Source organism: Lonchura striata, chromosome 3, assembly GCF_046129695.1.
Source record: "Lonchura striata isolate bLonStr1 chromosome 3, bLonStr1.mat, whole genome shotgun sequence".
NCBI classification, from domain to species: Eukaryota; Metazoa; Chordata; class Aves; order Passeriformes; family Estrildidae; genus Lonchura; species Lonchura striata.
This window is the reverse complement of record NC_134605.1, coordinates 29,150,801-29,172,224: the sequence shown is the minus strand read 5'-3', so window position 1 is coordinate 29,172,224 and position 21,424 is coordinate 29,150,801. Positions and strand designations below refer to the sequence as shown.

The 21,424-nt window shown below is 34.2% G+C and overlaps 1 protein-coding gene across 2 annotated transcripts in view; it reads right to left on the bottom strand.

The window, feature by feature from the left end:
* Nucleotides 1-21,424, bottom strand: part of BTBD9 (BTB domain containing 9) — a 121,160-nt gene that overhangs the window by 92,249 nt on the left and 7,487 nt on the right. For both annotated transcript variants that reach the window (XM_021550403.2, XM_021550404.2), the window contains exons 3-7: nucleotides 18,982-19,192; nucleotides 18,087-18,450; nucleotides 16,302-16,566; nucleotides 14,289-14,508; nucleotides 10,710-10,829 (exon numbers count right to left, since the gene is read on the bottom strand). In XM_021550403.2, coding sequence (XP_021406078.1) covers nucleotides 10,710-10,829; nucleotides 14,289-14,508; nucleotides 16,302-16,566; nucleotides 18,087-18,450; nucleotides 18,982-19,192 — 1,180 coding nt within the window. The remainder of the gene's footprint in view (nucleotides 1-10,709; nucleotides 10,830-14,288; nucleotides 14,509-16,301; nucleotides 16,567-18,086; nucleotides 18,451-18,981; nucleotides 19,193-21,424) is intronic.

The following is a 21,424-nucleotide window of genomic DNA, read 5'->3' as shown; positions in this document are numbered from 1 at the left end:
AAGTAATTTCCATGGTAACTGCACACAGTTTCTGATTTTAATAGCTAAACCAAATTCTTACCTGAGTGAAATAATACTTATTTTAGCTCCTTATGCAGACATAATTCACTAGAAGCTAAAATGAACAAAGATATTGAAGTGCAGTTATGCCTGAAAAAGAAAATAAGGTAATTTTCCAGTTTTATAGCTGCTTTCAGAATTCTGCCTGAAGGATTACACTCGGCAGTTACTCAGATGCAAAATATTACTTCTATTCCATAGATTTTGAACATGAACTATTAAATCTGTTAGATCAATAGCCATTCCTCCCACATGCACTTTAGAAATTAAAAATAACTATAACATTTTCATATTGAAACATTTCCATTTTAGCTAAAGCATTAGAGAACAAATATATTCAAATTTAAAAATGCATCACAGCAGTTATATACAATGTAAGCCATTAAGCTACATAATAAGAATTAATTATGAATTTCACCAAAATGGCGATTTTAAATAATGTACTACCGAGCTTACGTTAAAATAAAATGAGATAATAGATGTTCTTCAGTGCCTAGATAAATCTTTCCCCCCTGCAATTTTTTTTCAAATGTAGCTAGTAAATCAGTTTCATAGTTTGTTTTTGAAAAGCTCTTACACTGGTCATTCACAGTACAAATAGAGAAAAAGTATCAAGTAAGTTCAAACACAGTAGAGAGAAAAGATCTATCTGGAAATCAGTAATTTTTTAAAAAAAATTATAAATTGAGACCTCCAAAAAACTCAAGAGGTTGCTCAGGAACAGCTCTAGAACAGTACTTTAAACAGGCTGTCCAGCAAAGTGGGTGAATTGTCATCCCTGAACTTACTTAAAAGACATGTGTAGATGTGGCACATGCATGATGGACTTGGCAGTGCTGGTTTAATGGCCGGACTCTGTCTAAAAGGTCTTTTTCAACCTAAATGATTCTGTGATTCTACTTCCTCTTACATGCCACACTGTCTATAAGAAATATATCATAGAATCATCCCAATATACACATCACATTTTTCACTGACGTCCTATATTTGCCGAAGTTAAGAAAGGAAATGGGCCAACCTGGGCAGACAGTTTACATTCCATGTATTGCTTTACACAATTTTCCTTAGCCTATGATTTGAAGGATTCTTCAGTAATAACTTTTGAAAGAAATCTGCACTAAACAAGCTTAGAGGACAGAATAAAATGTTCAGACAACCCCCCAGTTGCTAAATGAGTTTTTAGATTTATTTTAGACACAAACATATTTTGTATCTAATATGCATCTTTTGAGAATTCTAACCTAGAAACTGTTCCTTAATTCAAGAAGCCCAAAAATTTTGCAGAAACAAAGTATTCTAAATATGCTGCTGACCTCAAGCATTATTTTATTTATTTTCAGACACCTATGGGGGAAACCACTTAGGTGCCTGATGTGATGGTGCCAACACATGCCCATGTGCGAGAGGACGGTAAAGAGCCTTGAGTTATCTACCTCACCTAGAAATAAGGTGATGCATAGATGGTGCAGACACGGCATAGGTAACTACAAAGGTTCCACAATATAAAGAGTAAAAAAGGATTAGGGAGTCTGAAAAAGTAAATTTTCTAGCACTGAACAGTAGCTTCTGTTAAAAAGATAGATCTCACAGTCTTCTGTGTAAATTACTTGTGAGTACAGTGAACCCCTTTTACTTTATTATAATTCAATACTTGTGAACATATCTGACAACTGCTGATGATATGAGGAACATTCTCTTACTACTAATCTGCATTATGTCAATCCACACCAAGAGAATAAAAGACATTTATAGTCTCTAGTTTCACCCAAGAGTGAACTATTTCAATTTCATTCATTTTCACTCCAAAGAAATAATATAGATTTGCTATATTAAAGCAATTTGTTTCCCTTTCATTTATACACTTACCTATGAAGTCAAGATGAAATATGACACAGGAAGTAATCTCTCTCTACAGCTGTTACATATGCTTTATAATTTACTACAAGCTGGAATCATCAGCAATAATGTCTTCTAGGCCTTCACCCTCTTTTGATCTATTGAAGTTTTAAAATCAGTTTTCATCTAAATATACATTAAATTATTCCCTTAAAAAAGAATGGATGAAATAATATCTGAATGGGAAGAGGGTCTATGCATATATATATATATATATATATATATATATATATATATATATATATGTATGTATATATATATATAGTGTCACACAGATTTAGTTTTTCTAGCTATTAAGTCAAAATCAAGAATTCTCTTGTAAAAAAATAAATAAAAATAACCCCAAATAAAACATTAACATCATTAGCAAAACTTAAAAAAAAAAATTAAATTGTCCAGCTACCAATACTACAATAAAAATAACAATTCTAAAAAGCCAAGAAAAAAGAAAATCGTATGGGTAAAAAACTTAATACTATGCATTGAGGGAACACAACTGCTATATGAAAATACCCTAAGGCACAGTTAAGATTGATTGTATGTCTCAATACTACATACTCATAATTTACTCTTAAATTTTTCAAATGTCCAAATATGTTACACTTAAATTTTTAAATGTCCCATAATTTCTTGTCTAAAAAGGTTGTTACAGAAACAGTAATGCATTACTCTTTTCAGCTATTGCTTTCTTACATAAAGTTATAAGATTGGCCTAATGCTGGCTGACAGATGACTTCGTATACTTAGACATTGAGAAGTAAATCCATAGAAGTGCATTACTTGGTTAATGAAAACAATCTGAATATTCATAATGTGCAGTTTTAAGTGTGGTACAGCGTTTCAGATACACATGGGAAAACCGTGCCCATTATCTGCTAAGAAATGGGAAACAGAGAAATGCTGTACACAGTGGCATCAAACAACTTCAACAGAAGGCCATCAGGGTTCAACGAAGTAAAATAAACCAGAATTCTTACAAATTTACCAAAGCATGATTTCCTCTTGGAAAAGCCTGCCTTTGTAAATATGTATGGCAAATTTTCACAGTTAATTTCATCTCTTGGAGTGAAAACACAGAAGAGAATTTAAAGAAGTGCTCAAGATGCCTTTTAAACACACGCGTCTTATGCAACATTAACTTCAAAATACAGCTTGCTGTAGAATTATCATCACTGTTTGATAATTCAGCATTCAGGTGTATCTTTATGCACCACTGTCAGGCTGAATAATTACTGATAATTTTTACATACATCAGATCTCATTTATGAGGTGAAACGCTGAAAACAGAAGACAAGACAATTTAGAGATTAAAAAACCCAAAATTCAGACTAAAGAAATTCTAACCATACTACAAAAAACCTATTTATTATTATGCCAAGTATGAGAAATTTGTAATCTAGGTCTCTTAAAAAGTTAACTGTTTCTTCCAAACCATAAAACAAAAAGAAAATAATATATTGTGTTTTTTTTTATAATTCATGTCCAACAAACTGGATTGGCAGGGTCTCTCCCTATTTCTCAGCGATTTCTATACAAGGTATATTTACCCTCCACAGACACTTTTTCAGACAAAAGCTCATTTTCAGCTGGTAAGTTGTCTGGCAGGTTGTCATCAACACCTTAAATGCACACTTTTTTACTTTCCCTCAAAGCTGAGTTGGGTTCTTTAGTTTAGGATAATTGAAATTGCTATGACAGACAGGAGAAGGAATCTGAGAAGAAAAAAGCTGTTTTGATAAAGTTCTTGATGAAAAATAGTATTGATTATTCCTGTAGAGAAATGCACTTTTGTATCACTGGTAGTACATTTCCAGCTGAATTTAGAAGTGTAAGTTTAGATCAAAAGTATACATAACCTGAAATGAAGAAAAAGATCTTTTAAATCAATAAACACTCCAACCCAGATGAGGCAACAGCTTTCTTGATTCTGTGTAGATGATCTACATTATTTGAAAAATCTCAGACTATCACCTTTTCTTAGGAAAAGAAAAAACACCAGAATGAAAACCTACTGGAAGAGAAAAAAAAGGATGTTTAAATACTGATAGACAGATAAACAAGCAGAAACTATTCACTAAAACAGAGACTACAAGAAACCATTTCCTCTTGTTTCACAGTTAAAAGGTAAAGTATTGGAAACATGCCAATAAAGACTCCTAAATAAGATCACATCTTACAAGAAAGAATGATGAGCTCTACTCCCCACCCCCAGAACAAAAATCTGCCTGCAGTGAAAATTGATTTTTGAAAAGAATGTCAGTGAAAAGCCTCAAAGGTTTGGAGTAACATTTCAAAATTGCTTTTATTATTTATTACTATGTTTCTGTAACACAAAACAAGTTAATTTTTAATTATTTCTGGACATTACATTACTACGTTATCACATTATTAGATTCAGGAAAAGATTTTAAAATTTCAATTATCCAGAAATAAAGAAAAGCTAATTTGAATTATGCGGCACAGTTGGGATTTCTTCATAAACTCACAACACCAGCATATCTGCACAGTTAGAAATAAAATATTTACACAAGAGTCAATACTTCCCAAGTAACAGTACAGATAAAATAACTAAGCAACACGTTGCCTGTGCAACTATTTGTAGCTCTCAGATGCAGTAACTAAGGTAAAGATGGTTTCAGTTACCCAAGTTTAATCACTCCATTTGCAAGAAGTACTTTTATAAGGATACTAAGGACTTACTGATGAAAAAATTTTCACATACTTTTCAGACTAACAGAAGGCCTTACCAAGCTCTTGCCAGTAATTCTTAATCTGTGTTTTCTACTTAGGTCAGTGATGCAGTAGGGCTTCGTTTTAAGTTAAAACAATTTTCAATAGCTTCCTTTGGATGTCTCCATGCTTTTTCTGAACACCACCATTCCCTACTGGGAAACAACACATAAAAAAAACACTCCCAGTGCTAAATTAGATCTGCAGACACTGCTTTCCCCTCAGTTTATTTCAAGTATGTTGGACAATACTTCAACTGTATCCTCCTCAAGAGTTGACTCCTCAGTTGTTTCAACATCTTCTTAAATCAACCTGTACTTGGAATGTCTTTTGGCAAGTTACTACTATCCACTAAGATTCCACCAAGCTCTGAAAAAGAAAACTGCCAAATGGCTATCTATAACAGATAAAGTTGTCAGAGTTCTACTGGTAATGCTGAAAGTGAGACACTGCTGCTTAATCAGTAGCTAATTTCAATGCCTCTCCAAAAAAAACAAAGAAAAATATAATTACTGCAGCACCACCAGTAGAAATTACCACAGCTACCTGATTAAGAGCAAAATCAAAGAAAATGTTTTGTCTAGCCTACACCCAAAAATCACATCTCCTCGCATATCATTATAAATTGTGCATAACTATTAATGTGTCTGAGTTTAGAACTACTTTAGTACTGAAAAATTTACTCTTCTTGTATTTTTTCAATGTTCAGGAGACATGGTCTACAATATAATTTGTCTTCTCTCAGGCAGAGGATTATAAATGGTATAATCATTAGTAGCAAAAACTGTTGAAGCACTAAACAAAAAATCCACCCAGTATCATCAACACTTAAGAACAGTAATTTTTTCTGCACCAAGAAATACATCTAAAATACAAATACACCTTCTAAAGTCAAAATAATTCTAATGTCACACTTTCTATAGAGCCAAGTTCTCTAAGAGAAACACAGAGGTGCTATATCACTATTCATTCTACACACTAGTACTAGAAAACATCAAGATTTTTCAGCTTAAAGCAGATTTAAAAAACAGAAAAAAGAATATACTTAAATAATTTCCCACATTTACAGCATGCTTCTACAGGCATCTATTCGTTCTCTTATTAGAAACATACTTTAGGACCAAATGTTTATGCAGTAATAACTAATATTTCCTTTTGATAAATCACATTATTATAATCACAAAAATAGCTAAGACGATAATAGCAAATACAGACAAAAACTGATCTCTTTACCCTTTCAGTATATTTTTTGAATGTTAGTATTACTGACAAAATAGCATTGATTTCAGACTATAAATTGGTCTGGTCAGAGAAACACTTCCTCAATCAAAACACAGAATCATCCAGTGTCAGATGAAAGATGGAAAATTAATTGAATGTTTCCTTCTGATTTTATATACTAACTCTGTACTTGCTCCCTCTATAGCATAAACAGCAAACCAGAATGATTTTGTAAATCTGGGGAATTTAATACACAAAATAAAGCACACTGTAGGAATGACACTTTCATCAAAGAAGTGTAAACAGAAAAAAAAGTAAGTATTTTAAACTTTTATTGTGGTGACATCTTTTGGCTATATCTGTGAAACCTCAAAATTTTTCATTTTCTTGTAATTCTTTAAATGCAGATCTTCAAATACTGTGGTTGAAGACTAACTAAAAAAATGAAGTCACAAAACAAAAATGAAAGGCTGAAAAAAGTGGGAAGGGTAAAACAGAAAACAGCATTACCTGCTCAAAGACCTTTAGCAGTTTTAATATTCACTGCTACAAGAGGAAGATGGAATAACTATGAACCTGACACTTGTTCCTAATTTCCACAGGAACCTGATTACATGAACATTTTCTGTGTCCTGTCTTCCCTCTAAAGAGTTTTCATTTCTACATGAAAGTTGCTATAAAAGTGTAAACAAAGAAAACACGACCAAAAGAAATTCTAAAAAAATGCACTCCTGTATTGAAAAAAAAAGGGGGTGGGGGGGCACTACCCTATAAGGCTACTCTCTCATTTGCTTTTTCTGCATAGTATATGACTGTTCCATTGTCAAAGATGGTAGAATGATGTATTCTAAAACGATTTAAGACAAAAATTAGAAGTCTAAAACAATTATGTCAATAAAACCCCCATATGTTTTACTAAGTATTTTCTTTTACTAAAACCCCTCTAAATACAGCAACACCCTCTTACTTGTTATGCTAAGCTTTGACACTGAACAAGTAATATTTCTACAAATTAGCTTGTTTATCTAAATCAGGAATTACATTCTACAAATAACAAATTATCTGATGTGTGTTAGAAAGCACAGACAACCTTCTCATCTTTTCATTCTAGAATTTCAGTCTTTGGTTGTTGCCCTTCCACTTTTTTTCACCTATTAATCTAACAGAGGTTATGGCTGGCAAAAGTTACTCTGAACGTATTAAGATAGACTGAAGTGTATAAGCAACAGGAAGAAGCCACTGTAAAAAGTCTTATCACATTACTTGACTTTGCCTAATCAGTTTGGATGGTTTGATATGCACTTTACCAAATACAAATTATCTTTCATGGGAAGCACAACAATGCCCCTAACTATGGAGGGGTTTGACAGCTGGTTTGTAAGAAAAGTTGAGTTAGTAGAAGAAATAACAATTGATGATTTTCGAGTGTATCCATAGCAAGACAAGGCCGTCAGCATGGAAACAGTTTAGAAAATATACATGAAAATTTTTGTAAGTTAGACTACATGCAGAAGTAAATGTGTACACATGCTTTATTAAATTTCTGTAAAATTTCTGCCAATTATATTGACAAAAGTTAATTGCTTTGCACCAATGGATATAAGGTATTGTGATGTATTCATGACTTAAGATCATGCTTTGTTAAGAGTATATAAACTAGAGAACACACAAAATAAAAACTTTTTCTTCTTAGATCCTGATCACGTTTGTGTGTATGTCACATCCAACCTAACAGTGACACCTAACCTAACAGTGACACCTAACTCCAAAACTACTGTAAATATTCCATAACGCTCCATATATCAAAAAAATCAAATCATAATCAAGACTATGACGCTCATGACAAATGATTCATTAAGGAGGCTGAATTTTATTTAACAACTAATGGCCAGAAGGTTGCATATTTTCATCCAGCTTGTGTGAAGGATTGATTATGGATAGATTTGCTTAAGAGGAAAGTTACAGGTTTTTCAAAAGACAAACAAATACCCCAACCTGTATACATGCAAATAAAACACACATTCCATCAATTTTTATGCCCATGGAAATGTTTAAGTAGCTTCTTAAAACTTAGATGAACATATCAGTTTAGACACTAACAGCTCTCACCTTTTACAACTAATATTTATGTGAAAGGTAACTCAGAAAGGCAACTAACCCTGCCTAATGTTGTAGGGCTCATATCTTGTTTATAATCTATTAACAATTGCTGTAGTGTATCCGACAACTGGCTGTCCTTCACCAACCTGCATGTTCTACTCCCTCACTTTGGACAAAGGCATGCAAATAAAAAAAAACTTAGCCAATTATTGTACTTTTCAATTCTTTGTTGCACCTCAAAATGACATCTTATACAGTGACCTCATAAAGCACTTTGAGCTAAATAATTTTTTAATTAAAAAAAAAATCCCAAATCACCACCTAATTGAAGACCTTCCTGGTAAGGCATTCAGTCCATGATTACCTACTAAAAATGCCTTCAAATATTTTTAAAAATTGAAGCATGGTTCCCTAAGTGATTGCTTCCAAAAATATTACCTGCATTAGTAAGACAAAAAGAGTAAAATGACAAAACTAATGGCAAGATAACAGAATTTAACATGATGCTTCCATTCCTCTGTACTGTTGTCCATTAATGGGAAAATTTTGGCACTGGGACTTGTGACACTAAAACAAGACTATACAACAAAAGCAGCATTAGGTAAAATAGAGCATATAAAACACTGAAAACATATTTGCCCCTTTATAAGCACGTACAACATGCCTGTGAAACAGAGTATCAAATACTAAAGGAATACATTCTGACAATCTCATATTAGCTCATATTTTAAATCTGTGCTCACAAGACTGGAGAACACCTTTTCTAGGTGACAAGAAAATGCTACGTATATTAGGATTTCTGTTTTGTGTATGTTAGTATACTGGAAATAACTAATTTAACTTGTTTAAGTAAACAGAACTACTTTAAACATATCACAAAACACTGAAATTGGATACAAAGGTTTGCAGTCCTTGCATACCTCTTTCTGAACAGATTGTTGATCAGAAAGAAATATAAGTAAATCTCTACTAATAACTAGGTGTGTATATAGCCTCCCCTGGTCAAAGCCTCTCTCCTGGAAGGAATTTGATCAAAATTCCTGATCAAAGGAGACTCAACCTTCAAGTAATAATACCTAACTATTTATATTGATATAATTAAATAAGAAGTTCTTAATGTGGAACTCCTCAATGTAGGCTTCCAATTACTGATGTAAATAAAGATTAAAGAAAACCTTATCTAAACTATACTTAATTATTATGGTGACTCAGCTGAGAATTCATATTTTGCCTTAAGGTTACTGCTCCTTAACAATAAGTGCTCATAAACTTAGGCTGCTACATGACTTTCTCTTTAGTTTTTCACTTGCTCTTCAAATACGCTGCACCTCCAAGAAATTCCCTGCCATTTTGTGCATATGGTAATGAGGAACACAGATTTATAGAAAAGAGCAGGATTTTTTTGGGAAAAAGCATTTCTCTCCATGGAGATTCCAAGAGTTGCTGTGCCAATTAAAAAGTTTATGTCTACAGAATAATTATTACAATATAGGTTATATCCTCTCAGGGTCTATGGCCCAAAACATAATTATGACAGCATCTTTGGTATCTACGGGTTGTATTCTCCCTACCAATTAGCTCCATTCAATTTTTGAATAAGACTGCTTCAATGTGATTATCAGCTTCTTGCAGAATTCCCAACACCTACAGTTGAAAAACCATAATCACCTTAACAATACTTAAACCCATCTAGTTATTTTCACAGAATGGCAGAATCTCAGAATATGCTGACATGGAAGGGACCCACAAGGACCATCAAAGTCCCTGTCCTGGCCCTGCACAGCACCATCCCCAAGAATAATACCTTGCACCCAAGAGTATTGTCTAAATGCTCAGGCTGGTCCTGTGACCAATTCCCTATGGAGCCTGTTCCAGTGGCCAACCACCCAGTGGCTGAAGAACCTTTTTCTAATATCCATCCTAAACCTCCCCTGACACAACTCCAGCTCATACCCTCAGGTCCTGTCACTGGGTACCACAGAGAAGAGATCAGTGTCTGCCCCTCCTCTTCCCCTCACAAGGAAGGTGTAACTGCAATGAAGTCTCCCCTCAGTCTCCTCCAGGCTGAAGAACAGACTTAGTAACCTTGCCTGTTCCTCATACGACTTCCCCTCAAGGCTCTTCACCATCTTCGTTGCCCTCCTTTGGACCCTCTCTAATAGTTTAATACCATTCCTATATTGTGGCAACCAAAACAACACGTTGGAGGCATTCCTCAAAGTTCCTGAGTTCTAACTTTCCCAATAACTTTTGTCAATTATTTAAGATAGTGAGTCAGTACAAAATACATAATACATAAAAATACATTTCCAAGTTCTACAGCAAGTATGTAAGTGCATTATAAATATTTAGGCAGTCAAGGAATTATGCTTACTACTGAGTGAAAAAAACACGGCATCAGCTGCAAAAAAGGTAGGTATGATTAAAAAAAAAAAGGAGAAGGAGATAGGTAGATATGGAGAAACCTAGTTTTCAAACTGGATGCCTGCATTGTATCAATTACATTAAAATCAGAAAATAACAAGATAAAGTATTATAAAACTATTTAAACTAAGATAAACTATTTTTTAAGCATAGCTGATAAAAGTTGAGATATACCACATTTTCAGAAATAAATAATGAAGTAGCAAAACTCAGCAGCTTATTTTGGTGCCTACATTCTTTAATTAGTCAGTCATTGTATATTACACTGATGAACTAACCTGCAGACACGGGCAGGAAAATACAGGTTCTGCCAGGACCGACAGAGGTATTTAGAGTGATCGATAACCCGAATCCAGTCCAACTCATCCATGGACACCTCAATGTAGTAGGAGTAAGACCTATGGATTGTCAAAAAACACTGGTTAAAATACAAGTCAACAAATTTTAGGAATTAAATTTTACACTGACTTCTGTATTTTCAGTGTGTCGAAAAGAAAACTCTTCTTACCCAGATCCCTATTTTCAAACTTACTTTGAAAAGGAACTCATAGTTAAGATGTATTTTCAGAGTTATTTAAAACATCCACACACTCACAATCTACAGTTATTACATGGGACTACTATGCCCCAAAAAATGGAATGGAGACATTGACTCTGTCATCAAAATTATCATTTGTATTCTTTCCTCATAGAATAAAACTAAATCACCACCAGTGATAGAGTACTACTTCTATTGCTAAATCAATAAAGAAAAAATGGAAAACAATTACTAGATCAAAAATGCAAATTCAAACTCCTCATTTGAAAAAAAACAAATTTAGTTTACGACCATTTTCACTGATGCTGTTCTTCACTTCTGACTCTTTCGGTTCTTTATGATCCACCACAGAACCTGTAATTTCTTCCTTACACACTCCAAAACTACCTCATGAAAAATAAAAAAGCCACTGACAGAATCTGTGTCTTCCTCCTGCTTATCAGTTATATTTATCTTATATTTTGCTGTTAAAAGAAAGCAAACCCAAACTAGAATGTAAAAGTTACAGCTAATACCGTATTATAGCCATGACTGTAATGCTTAGAGTAAAGTAAAAATTTCACTTGTGGAACTGCTAGTCACTGAATATATGTTTCAGAGTATTTTCCTTCTCCTAAAGAACTAGTCTGCAACATTCAGAGGCATTTCAACAGCACCATGTCAGCACTTAACATCCTTTCACACCGATTTCTACAGAGGAGTCACTCCTAAAGAGTTCTACACAAGCATTTCTTATTAAACATTAATGCCTTTGTTAGCATTTCTAATCTTCCTGAGGACTTTTAAAAGAGTACGTACTTAAAATGATATTGTTTAAAAATCCTTAAAATGCTAGATAGTTGGTTAATACCTTGGAAAGGTAAGGCTAAGTCTTTAAATGTCAATTGCATAACCTAGCTTTCACATTCACACCAATCAGATGTGTAATACTCACAACCCACTAAATACAATGTGTTTTAGCAACAATTCTATTACAAACATATGTGTACTTGACCAAACTAGGCAGCAAAGTTTTAGAGTTTGAGTAGTTTGTACACAAAAGTTACTGACCTCTGTCAGTCCTCTCTGCCTAGAGAATTTAGAGGTTCTCATCATTGCTAACTAACATATATTTGTAACCAATACACAACATGCTACTTTTTGGTTTCTGAAGATACCACACAAAAAAAATATTACCACAAAAATACAGTTCCATTATTATACACAGTGGTATGCCTTTAATTTTTTTAAGGCTGGATAGCATCTTATTTGCTGAGGCAGTTTGGATAGCATCGCCTTAGCACTTTTACAGCTAAGATTCAGCTGTTAGCACTTCTGAACTAGAGATGTAGAACACCTGTTAGTTTCCATTTGGTTCTGTTAAGACTATCCAATAGATAAGAGCTTCACACAGACACTTAAAACAAAGAGAGTAGCTTAAAAAAAATTCCAACAAGAGGCAATCATGCTGTACAGTCTGTTCATGTCTGTACAGGTGTTAAAACACCTCCTGAGAAAATATTAGTCATGTATGCCATGAGAAAGATGTAGTTTAGTGGTCAGCAATTGCTAAGACCAAAGATGGTAGAAAGGAAAAGATCTCTACAAAAAGCAAGGACAATCTCAGAGCAAGAGAGACATGGACATGTCTGGGCAATCCCAGATCCTTAAGATCTTGGCTGGCAAAATTCATATAACAGAGAATCACAGAATATTCTGAATTAAAAGGGAACCCCTAGGATGATCAAAGTCCAAAACCTGGCCTTGCACAGGACAGATAGTGCTAATTCCAGTATGATACCTGCTGGGAAGCAAAAGAAACTTTCCACAGAAATCAGAATGATTAAAAAAAAATAATTAAAAATCAGCATGACACAGAAACTAGATCCTAAACTGTTGAGCCCTCAGTATTTTATGAAGACAAAAATCTCTAGAGATCCACCTTGTCAGATATTCTGCCAGCAATAATAGTTTGTTTCTACAAAGTTCAGATAAGTACACAGGATGCCAAACAACAGATAACTTTGTAAGAAGTTGTCCCAAGGAGAACATTTTTTTGAGTTACAGCTTGAGTTCCACCAGCTGTAAATTCACGTCCTGCAGATGGGGGTATTTTACCAGTTATACAAGTTCTCTAAAAATTGCTAGAGAATTCATTACTAATATATCTCTAATACTGTTTCAGATTTGATAAAGTTGGTTGATAATTGTTTCATAAATTTGGTTGATCTTCTGGTACAACTAGTATGATATTATATGAAGCAGTTCCTTATAACTTCAAAGATCCACTTTTTGATCTTTACAAAAGAAATAGAAGTGAAAATAATTTCAGCTGAACTGAATTAGGAGAACTTCCCTGAAACAGTTAAATAGCTGAAATGAATTTGTTTTGAATTATTAGTAACTAATTAATATTTTAAAATTTATTTAAATTTACAAAAAGTCCCACCCTAACTAAAACTTTTATATACCCTGTTCTAGAATACATGGCTTAACTAAAAAAGCAAATACAACTGTTTTGCAACGCTAAACTGTTTTTTTTTTTTTTGAAATAAAATAAAATTAATCCTTTATCAGAAAGGTAATAAGGTATATAATAAAGGTACAAGTAGCTTGTTTCATTGTTTTTGACAGCTTTTATTGTTTTTAACAGCTTACCTGCTGAGCTGTCCACAAAACTGTAAGATCTTTGTCATGGCAAGTTACAAAATTAATATATTAAATTTCTCACAGAAAAAGGACCCTGCAATTTTTCTACTTCAGCAGATTCTCAATTGTTCAAATGAGCTTAATATGATTTTTCACACATTCCAAAATAATCTAAAGTATCTCAGTAACAACTGGCTACAGCATCTATGACAATTCATACTTCAGCAGTCTAACCATGAAGTGGCTTCTAATAACTACAGTAGTCAGTTGGTAATTCACATTCTAAATAAATTTTACTACCTCTGAATTACAGAATCACAGAATCATTTAGGCTGGAAAAGATCTCCAAGATCAAATCCAAGACCAATCTTATTGTCAAAGTATGCCATTTCTTAACAGTTTTGATATATTGAAGAAATTGGAACAAAGAAGACCTTTCAATGCTTGAAATGCAAATACGTAAAAAACATTGAATATTTTAAAGTAGTTTAAGATCTCTAAATATGATCTGGTGTGTAAGTAACCAAAATTACATTTAAAAATCAGGTTGTTTCCAAATAAACTTTGCAGCTGTCATCTCCAACACTACCATGCTATTTCCATAAAATATTTAAATTATAGTTTTGCACTGTTACATTATCTCCACTACAAAATGCATTACTTTCCCTTTTTACATCACCTTGGCACCTACCGACTATCTCTGTCCCACAGGAGAATTCTTATGTGGTTGATTATTGAGGGCTGGCCTAGTTTAATCTCAATTCCGGAGCGGCAGTCATCATTGATCGGGTGTCGAGAGAATCCATGATCCAGGTCATAGTTCTGAGTGTCTCCATCCAAAAGAGCAGACTTCAGCTCCCCTTTTACAACTTGTGCTCCATACTTCATTGTTGCAATATTCTCCCCTGGTACTAAGAAGAAAAGGGAATAGCTGCTTAAATTTTACATTCTGATACTGCAAATTTGATGTTCTGAATATCAACTCTATTAGGTCTGACCAAAGATTATCTTTTCTTGGACACAAACACATGCTCTAGGGGGGGAAAAAAAAAAAAAAAAAAAAAAAAAAAGGGAAAAGAAAAGAAGATAAAGAAGAGGCATTGAAAGAATTTAGCTTCTTACACTTTATTTGGTATCTCCTACATGCTTTATGGTAATAAAGCTGCGATAATTCACTATTATGTAGCAGCTCCATTCTAAGTCCCTTTCATGATTTTACAGAATTCTGTTGCACCTACCAATTGTTGTTTGGGTTTTATTGGGGTTTTTTTCCCCTTTAAATGGAAGAAACTTAAGTGTACAAGATGTGTATCAAACAGAAAATGCATCCTGATGCAGGATATTCAAGTCGCATCCTGAATTTGCAGAGTGGTGTATAAAGCAGTAAAACCATGTATGCTCCTCTGACAGCTATACAAGCTTCCTGCAAAGCTAAATTAAGTGAAATGGGAAACTTTTGGCTACTCGGGCTTTGAACTCACACGGAAAAGCAAGTTTTTTATGCAACCCTTTCACAGTAATAAGACTGTGTCCTAGGAATAGCTTCCTTCAAGCTGAGAATAATGATCCCAAACTTCAACTACAGAACAATACTCTAGCCTCTTCAAAACGACGTTTACAACAGCCTTCTTTGAGGAGGGATCCTAGAAAGTATGATCTGAAAACTAAATGATGAAAAGCTACCCGAAACTTTCCAGGCAGGTTGACAACAGAAGTATGAATTTTAACAGACTGATAAAAATATGACATCTAAAGAACAGAATTTCAAGTGGTAAGTGGTCATCAACATTTCCACAAATAGAAAATGTTTCAAGACCCTGAATGAGTACTAAAACAACAAAGAAATCCCACTCTCAAAAAAGCTGTGATTAGGAAGAAGACAGAGAAGACCATTTGACTTACTCAAATGTATCAACTGCATTGTCAACAGAATGTTTCACATAACGAGACTTTTACAATACCCTAATATTAAACTTATATGTTTAAATATTAATAACTATAACTTCTAAGGGAGAACAAAGAATATGCAATTCTAAGGTAGCAGTAATTTTCAGGGCTCATCATGCATGACTGAGAATACAGTGCAGACTCTTAAAAGAACATTGAACTTTTTTTATTTTGCTGTGGGTCAAATTCACACATTAGATGGTTAACAATATCTTTTTAAAGCTCGAGTGTTAGATACTCTTGTTGAATTAACAGAGAGCACAGAAAAAAAGTCAAACACAAGGCTTCTTACACTTTTAAAGTTTTAATAGAAACTACTTCAGAGACTTGTTTAAACTATTTAGACAAGCATGTGAAGAGTAAGAGAAAAGTCATAGGTAGTGAAGAAATTATGAAAATGTTTATGAAGTAAAAACCAAATCACTATCAACATAAAACCATTTAAATATCATATATCTCACAGCCAATTCATTTTAAATTTCAATGATTTTGTAAAACTTTTTCTATTCAATTACCACTTCCTCTAGGAAAATGGTATTGCATTCATGTTGGAGCAATATCTAAGATACAACGCAAGAAAATAATTTACTAGTATCAAGAATTAATTTGGAATAACAGATACATAACAAAATGTTTCATACTACAAACCTTTTATAACACACAGTAATAGACGAAAACTCAAAGCACAAATTAACCATGTCCTCCAGACAACCAGTCACTAAATTAGAAGGAAACAAACAAAAAACCTGATGCTTACTTAGCATGCCTCTGTAGTTGAGGTCCATGTCCCGACTCTCAGAACGAATCTTAATGGCATCTAGGATGGCATCAGGCGACAACAGTCCAGAAGGTCTTACAACATTCAGTAGTTCTGTTAGACTCATTAGTGGCAAACGTACTGCTTGCATGATATCAGCATGATTTTCCTTGGGGTTATGTTTACACCAGTTCATCAAAGCTTGGAAAATGTCCTTTTCAGGAGCTGCAAATGAGTCTCTCAGTACAATACTTAGAAGGGCAGCCTGGAAAAGATAAATAAAAATAAAAAATACACCCCCTAAATAAACAGAAATTAAGTTGAACTTTATTTTTTTAAATCAAGGAAAGTTCAAATAAGGCAAAAATTAATGGCTATTTTAAATTATAGCTATTAAAAATAATCTTTAAAGTGGTGACTCCCTGAAACTGCAGATTGTTTTAGTTATGCAAGAATTACAGAATCCATGACCAAAATAATAGGCAATATAACAAAATCATTAGAAAAAACTGAAATGTAGAGAACTAATCAATTTAATATAATACCATTCAGTAGTTCAAATTTACTTTGGAATATTAGAAGAGATTTGGGGACTTAGCAGTATAGTTCAAAATATTCCTTTAAACTTAGGTTGCTATAAGACCACTGATGAGAAAAAAAGTGTTGCTTGAAACCACTTTTTTGAACCACTTCTAACTACTTGGGATTTCTGTCCTGTCACAATCGTTCTCCCTCTTTTGGTACCAATTAAGAATCACCAGGTAAAAACTCCAGTGGCTCTTATTCATGTAGAAAACCCACTGACTGCAAAATGAGAACACAAATAATCAAACAGTTTTTTTATTTTCACTTAGCTAGCAAAATAATCAGAAGCTGGCCCAGCAAAAGGAAAGATCACTCATATATACCAGGACTGGCTATGTCAAAGACCTGAAAGCATGCACTTCCTGATGAATGATGTTTGCTCATTTCTTTATTGATAATACACTCTCAGGACTCAGATTTAACAAACTGCATATGACAAAGTACAGTCTTTTTTCTTTATACAATGAGTTATTTACAGCAGTGTCTCATATGCATTCAAGGAAGAGACCCTTCACAGCTCTACCCAATTAAAGCATCATTAATTCAAGGTGCTCTGCTGCTTCATGTGAACACTACTTGAAAACACTCTCACTATTAAGTCCAGCCCAAATACCCCTCCAGACTCAGTCACAAATATTTATACATGTAACAAAAAAATCAACACACAAAAAACCCAAAACACCATATCACACCACCATATTCCTCAAGTTCAGAACATGATGACAATCAGCAATATAAATCACAGTAATCTCCAGAATGCTTTAGTTCACCCAGCAGAAAATCACCCATCACTGATGAAGCTTGTATCAAGGAATTAACAGAACAAAGTATGTCCTGTCATATTCAAGTCTATATTTGACTTCCCCTCTGCAGCATTCAAAAGCCAAATTATATTATACATTATATAACAGATGAAATAAGACAAATTAAAATTAGATTGCCTGCTACTATCTTTTAGAACACTCCATTAGATACACTATAAACTATATTGACTGGTCAATACTTTAAAAATTCAGATCAGATTGCCAAAATATTCAGCTTATCTTGAGCATTTCCGACTGACACAGTTTCACAAGCATAAAATAACTATGAGCTGACACAAGTTTTTAATTGGTGTCCCCCATAAGCATTTCATCACAAAATTGTATTACCATTAAAATTAGCAGCCTTGGGGAAAAAAAGTACAAACTAAAGATATACCTTAGAAAGTGACAGGAAGCCTTCGCTGGAGAGCACCTCTTGGGCATTTCTATCCATGAACATACAGCACATGAAAGTTAATTTGGGAAGAGAATAAAGACTGGCAACATCAAAAGTCATACAGACATTCTGAATATTAAGTATTGTGCAAAGATACTCAGACGTAGAATCCTCCAGTTCTGGGAATCCGTATTTATGTGCTAGGCTTAAGAAGTCAAGAAGAACCTCTTCCTTCTCATCTCGTAGTGTAGCACGACCAGTGTAAATGTATTTCAACAGCATGGTAAATGCTTCTGCAGTGGTGTCCTGAAGTGGAATTTCTGCTTCAGGCTGAGATTCTCTCATTCCTCCATACAATAATGCTCTATAAGGGAAAAGAGTTTTGTTTTGTTAGTAGCTTATCCCTCTGACAAAATTCACTGGGATATTAAATCTATTTCTATTGAAAAACCTCCAACTCTTAAAACAAGTTGGATTAGTATTATTCCTAGTTTTAAAATATATATTCTAGTCTGTGTCAGCCAAAGCTCTTCTCAATTCCAATTCATCAAAATGCAACTTGCTATGTGACTATATTCTATAGAAACACACCATTTATACTCTGAGAAATCAAAACAACTCTGCAGTAGCACTTTCCTGCTCTCAAATTCTCTTTCTTTTGAATTTGTGAAACTACCTTCAAAATCCAATTTAATGAACGTCAAAAGAATAACAGTGTGACATGGTATTTATCTTTTTCTATTTGAACAATTATTTGATGTGATGGGAAGCATTCACACAGAAAAGTTCATACTCAATGGACAGATGATTACACCCTAAAAAGTTCATAGGAAAATAATGTTTATCTCATCTGCACAAAAGCTTCCTGTGAGCCTGACAAAAAGCCTTACTTCACCTGAAATAATGGCATCTAGCAGCCAGAATGACTCTGTGCGCCGGAAAACGCTTCTTTTCCACAATAAAGGTAACATCACTGTAATCCTCCCCGTTCATTAGAGCACCAATGTGTTCTGACAAAATGTGAACGTGGTCGATATCCCCCACAGCCGTGTACGGACGAAGTGGGTGGCTGTTACTCATCTTGGAAGGATGGTGATACTGATAGCCTAAAGGAAAAAGAAAGAAAGCAGTATCACACTGGGCAAAAATATTAAGAATAGCAAGCGTAACTGCAATTAAAAAAAAGTGACTAATCTAAGTAATTATATAAGAAAAATTAAACTGAGGTTTTATACAAGAGTTCATTTTCAACCAGACTCAACATAGCTGGCACCAACAATTCTAGCTAAGTATTTCAGAAAATTATCACCTTGTTATTCAGTCAACTCATTTACTTAAAATAAAGCTTCCAACAAATGGAATTAAAAATTAAACTATTTTACATCATTAGAAAGCATTAGAAAGCAATTTTATCCGAATAAAAATGCACACATGCAAAGTAGAAAAAAGCAATATGACCAATTTAAGCTTAGTCTTAACTCTCCAGTCTGTACTAGAATCAGTGAAAAGTAAAAACTGTTTTTGCAGGTTTCTATTCAGCTTTTCAGAATTGGGAGAAAATAAACATTCAGGATAACTTTTAATAAATAACACAGTCTGTCAGAGAGAAAAGCTTTACAATGTACAATTCAATTTCTTATTCTTTACACTTAGTTTTCTCAATGATTTCTTGTTCCTGCACATATATATACACACACATATATATAGACACATATATAAAAACAACTCCCCTGATACCTCTCAGTCATAAAATTAGGAGATTGCCCACTAATAAGTAATACAGATAAATGCATTAGCCATATCTTCTATGGAATTCTTTTGCTTCTTCTTCATTCACAACAGGTTTTTGCTTTTTATGGTTTTGCTTTATTTTGACAAGAGGCTTTCTGCAATCTCAATGGCAAGAGCACCCAAAAGCGAATTTAGGTCTTATATTGGCTTCTACTGTGACACTTTGGTTTACTTTTCTTTAAAAGAGGTTGGTTGTTTCAGATAATGACCATCCGTACCTTCAGAGATATCTTCCCTGCTCCAGTTACTAGCCACTTTTCAAAATGGGCAGATACCCAGTACTGAAGAAAGGCGGTGTACCACACAAACCAAGAAAATTATGAGGCCATACCTTACACACACCTAACACATGAATATTTCAAGTCAAATATTCATGACAGAAATACACTTTTAAGTTCTACTGTAAAAATACTATGAGAAAATATGTTAAAAAACCCTAAACAGAAGCATTGAGGGCTAAGTATTATTTTCACTTTAACACAGGGAAATGCTTTACCAAAAATCAGGATACTGTGGAAACACAGTCCTGAAGAACCTCAAATGGAACTGTAACGAACAAAGTTCCTGGTGCCACCAGGGTTGCTGGGCGGACAGTGCCTTCCTGGTTCCCATGGCAACACTGGAACAGCTGCTAGCTCTAGCTAAGTACCAATATTGCAATGTTAATTAGCTAATTGTTCTGTTTGTTTTCTCTAACTACCTAGAGATAATTTGCCTCCCCCACCCAAGCTGCCATTCTGCGACTAAAATGCAAATAAAAAACCCTTGGGAGCCTGGGAGTGTTTTTTAGGGGATAAAGACACTGCTAAATAAAGAACTAAACACAGCAGAAGGAGCTAAATAAATGCCCTAGCTGAGGAAGAGGGAAACACATCCCCTGATCGACTTTTGTCCTATCACCATCACCTACAAAAGACTAAACTAGAGTAGGCCTGTGGGAAGCAAAAATAAAAGAGACAGAATTTCCTGGTGTTACCACAAGGAAAGGGAACAGCTGTTGTTCTGGACTTCAGCAACAGACTCTGCACGCCTCTTAACCCTTCAGCTACCTGGGAAAGCTACAAGAGTGGGGGTGAGCTCTGTGTTGGGCCCCCTGCGCAGCTGATCTTTTTAATAAAGCGCTGAACATTAATAAAGGCATTAGCCCTGTTCATTTCAGAACTAAACAAAAAGTGATAGAAATAGAAAATAAAATTTAATAAAAATACAGCATGCTAAATCAATCATAGATCACAACACAAATGGGACCAAACTCCCAGGTTTCCACTGGCTGTCCCTGCCACTGAATTAGAAGCTGCGTGGCTGTGTAGCCAACACAGCACAGAACCAGCAACACTGGCCAAGATACTGGAGGCAGCCTAACCATGGGAATGCAACACTGTAGTCATTCTTCTCTCCTGACATGAAAGCAAATTAATTTTCAAGTTTTCATCGTAATAGACTATTTCTACCACTTGCATCGGTTAACTTACAATTAGTTAAGACAATTTAGATTTATTCTACATACACTTCCAGTAATATTTACTTTCTGACAAGCAAGATTAAGC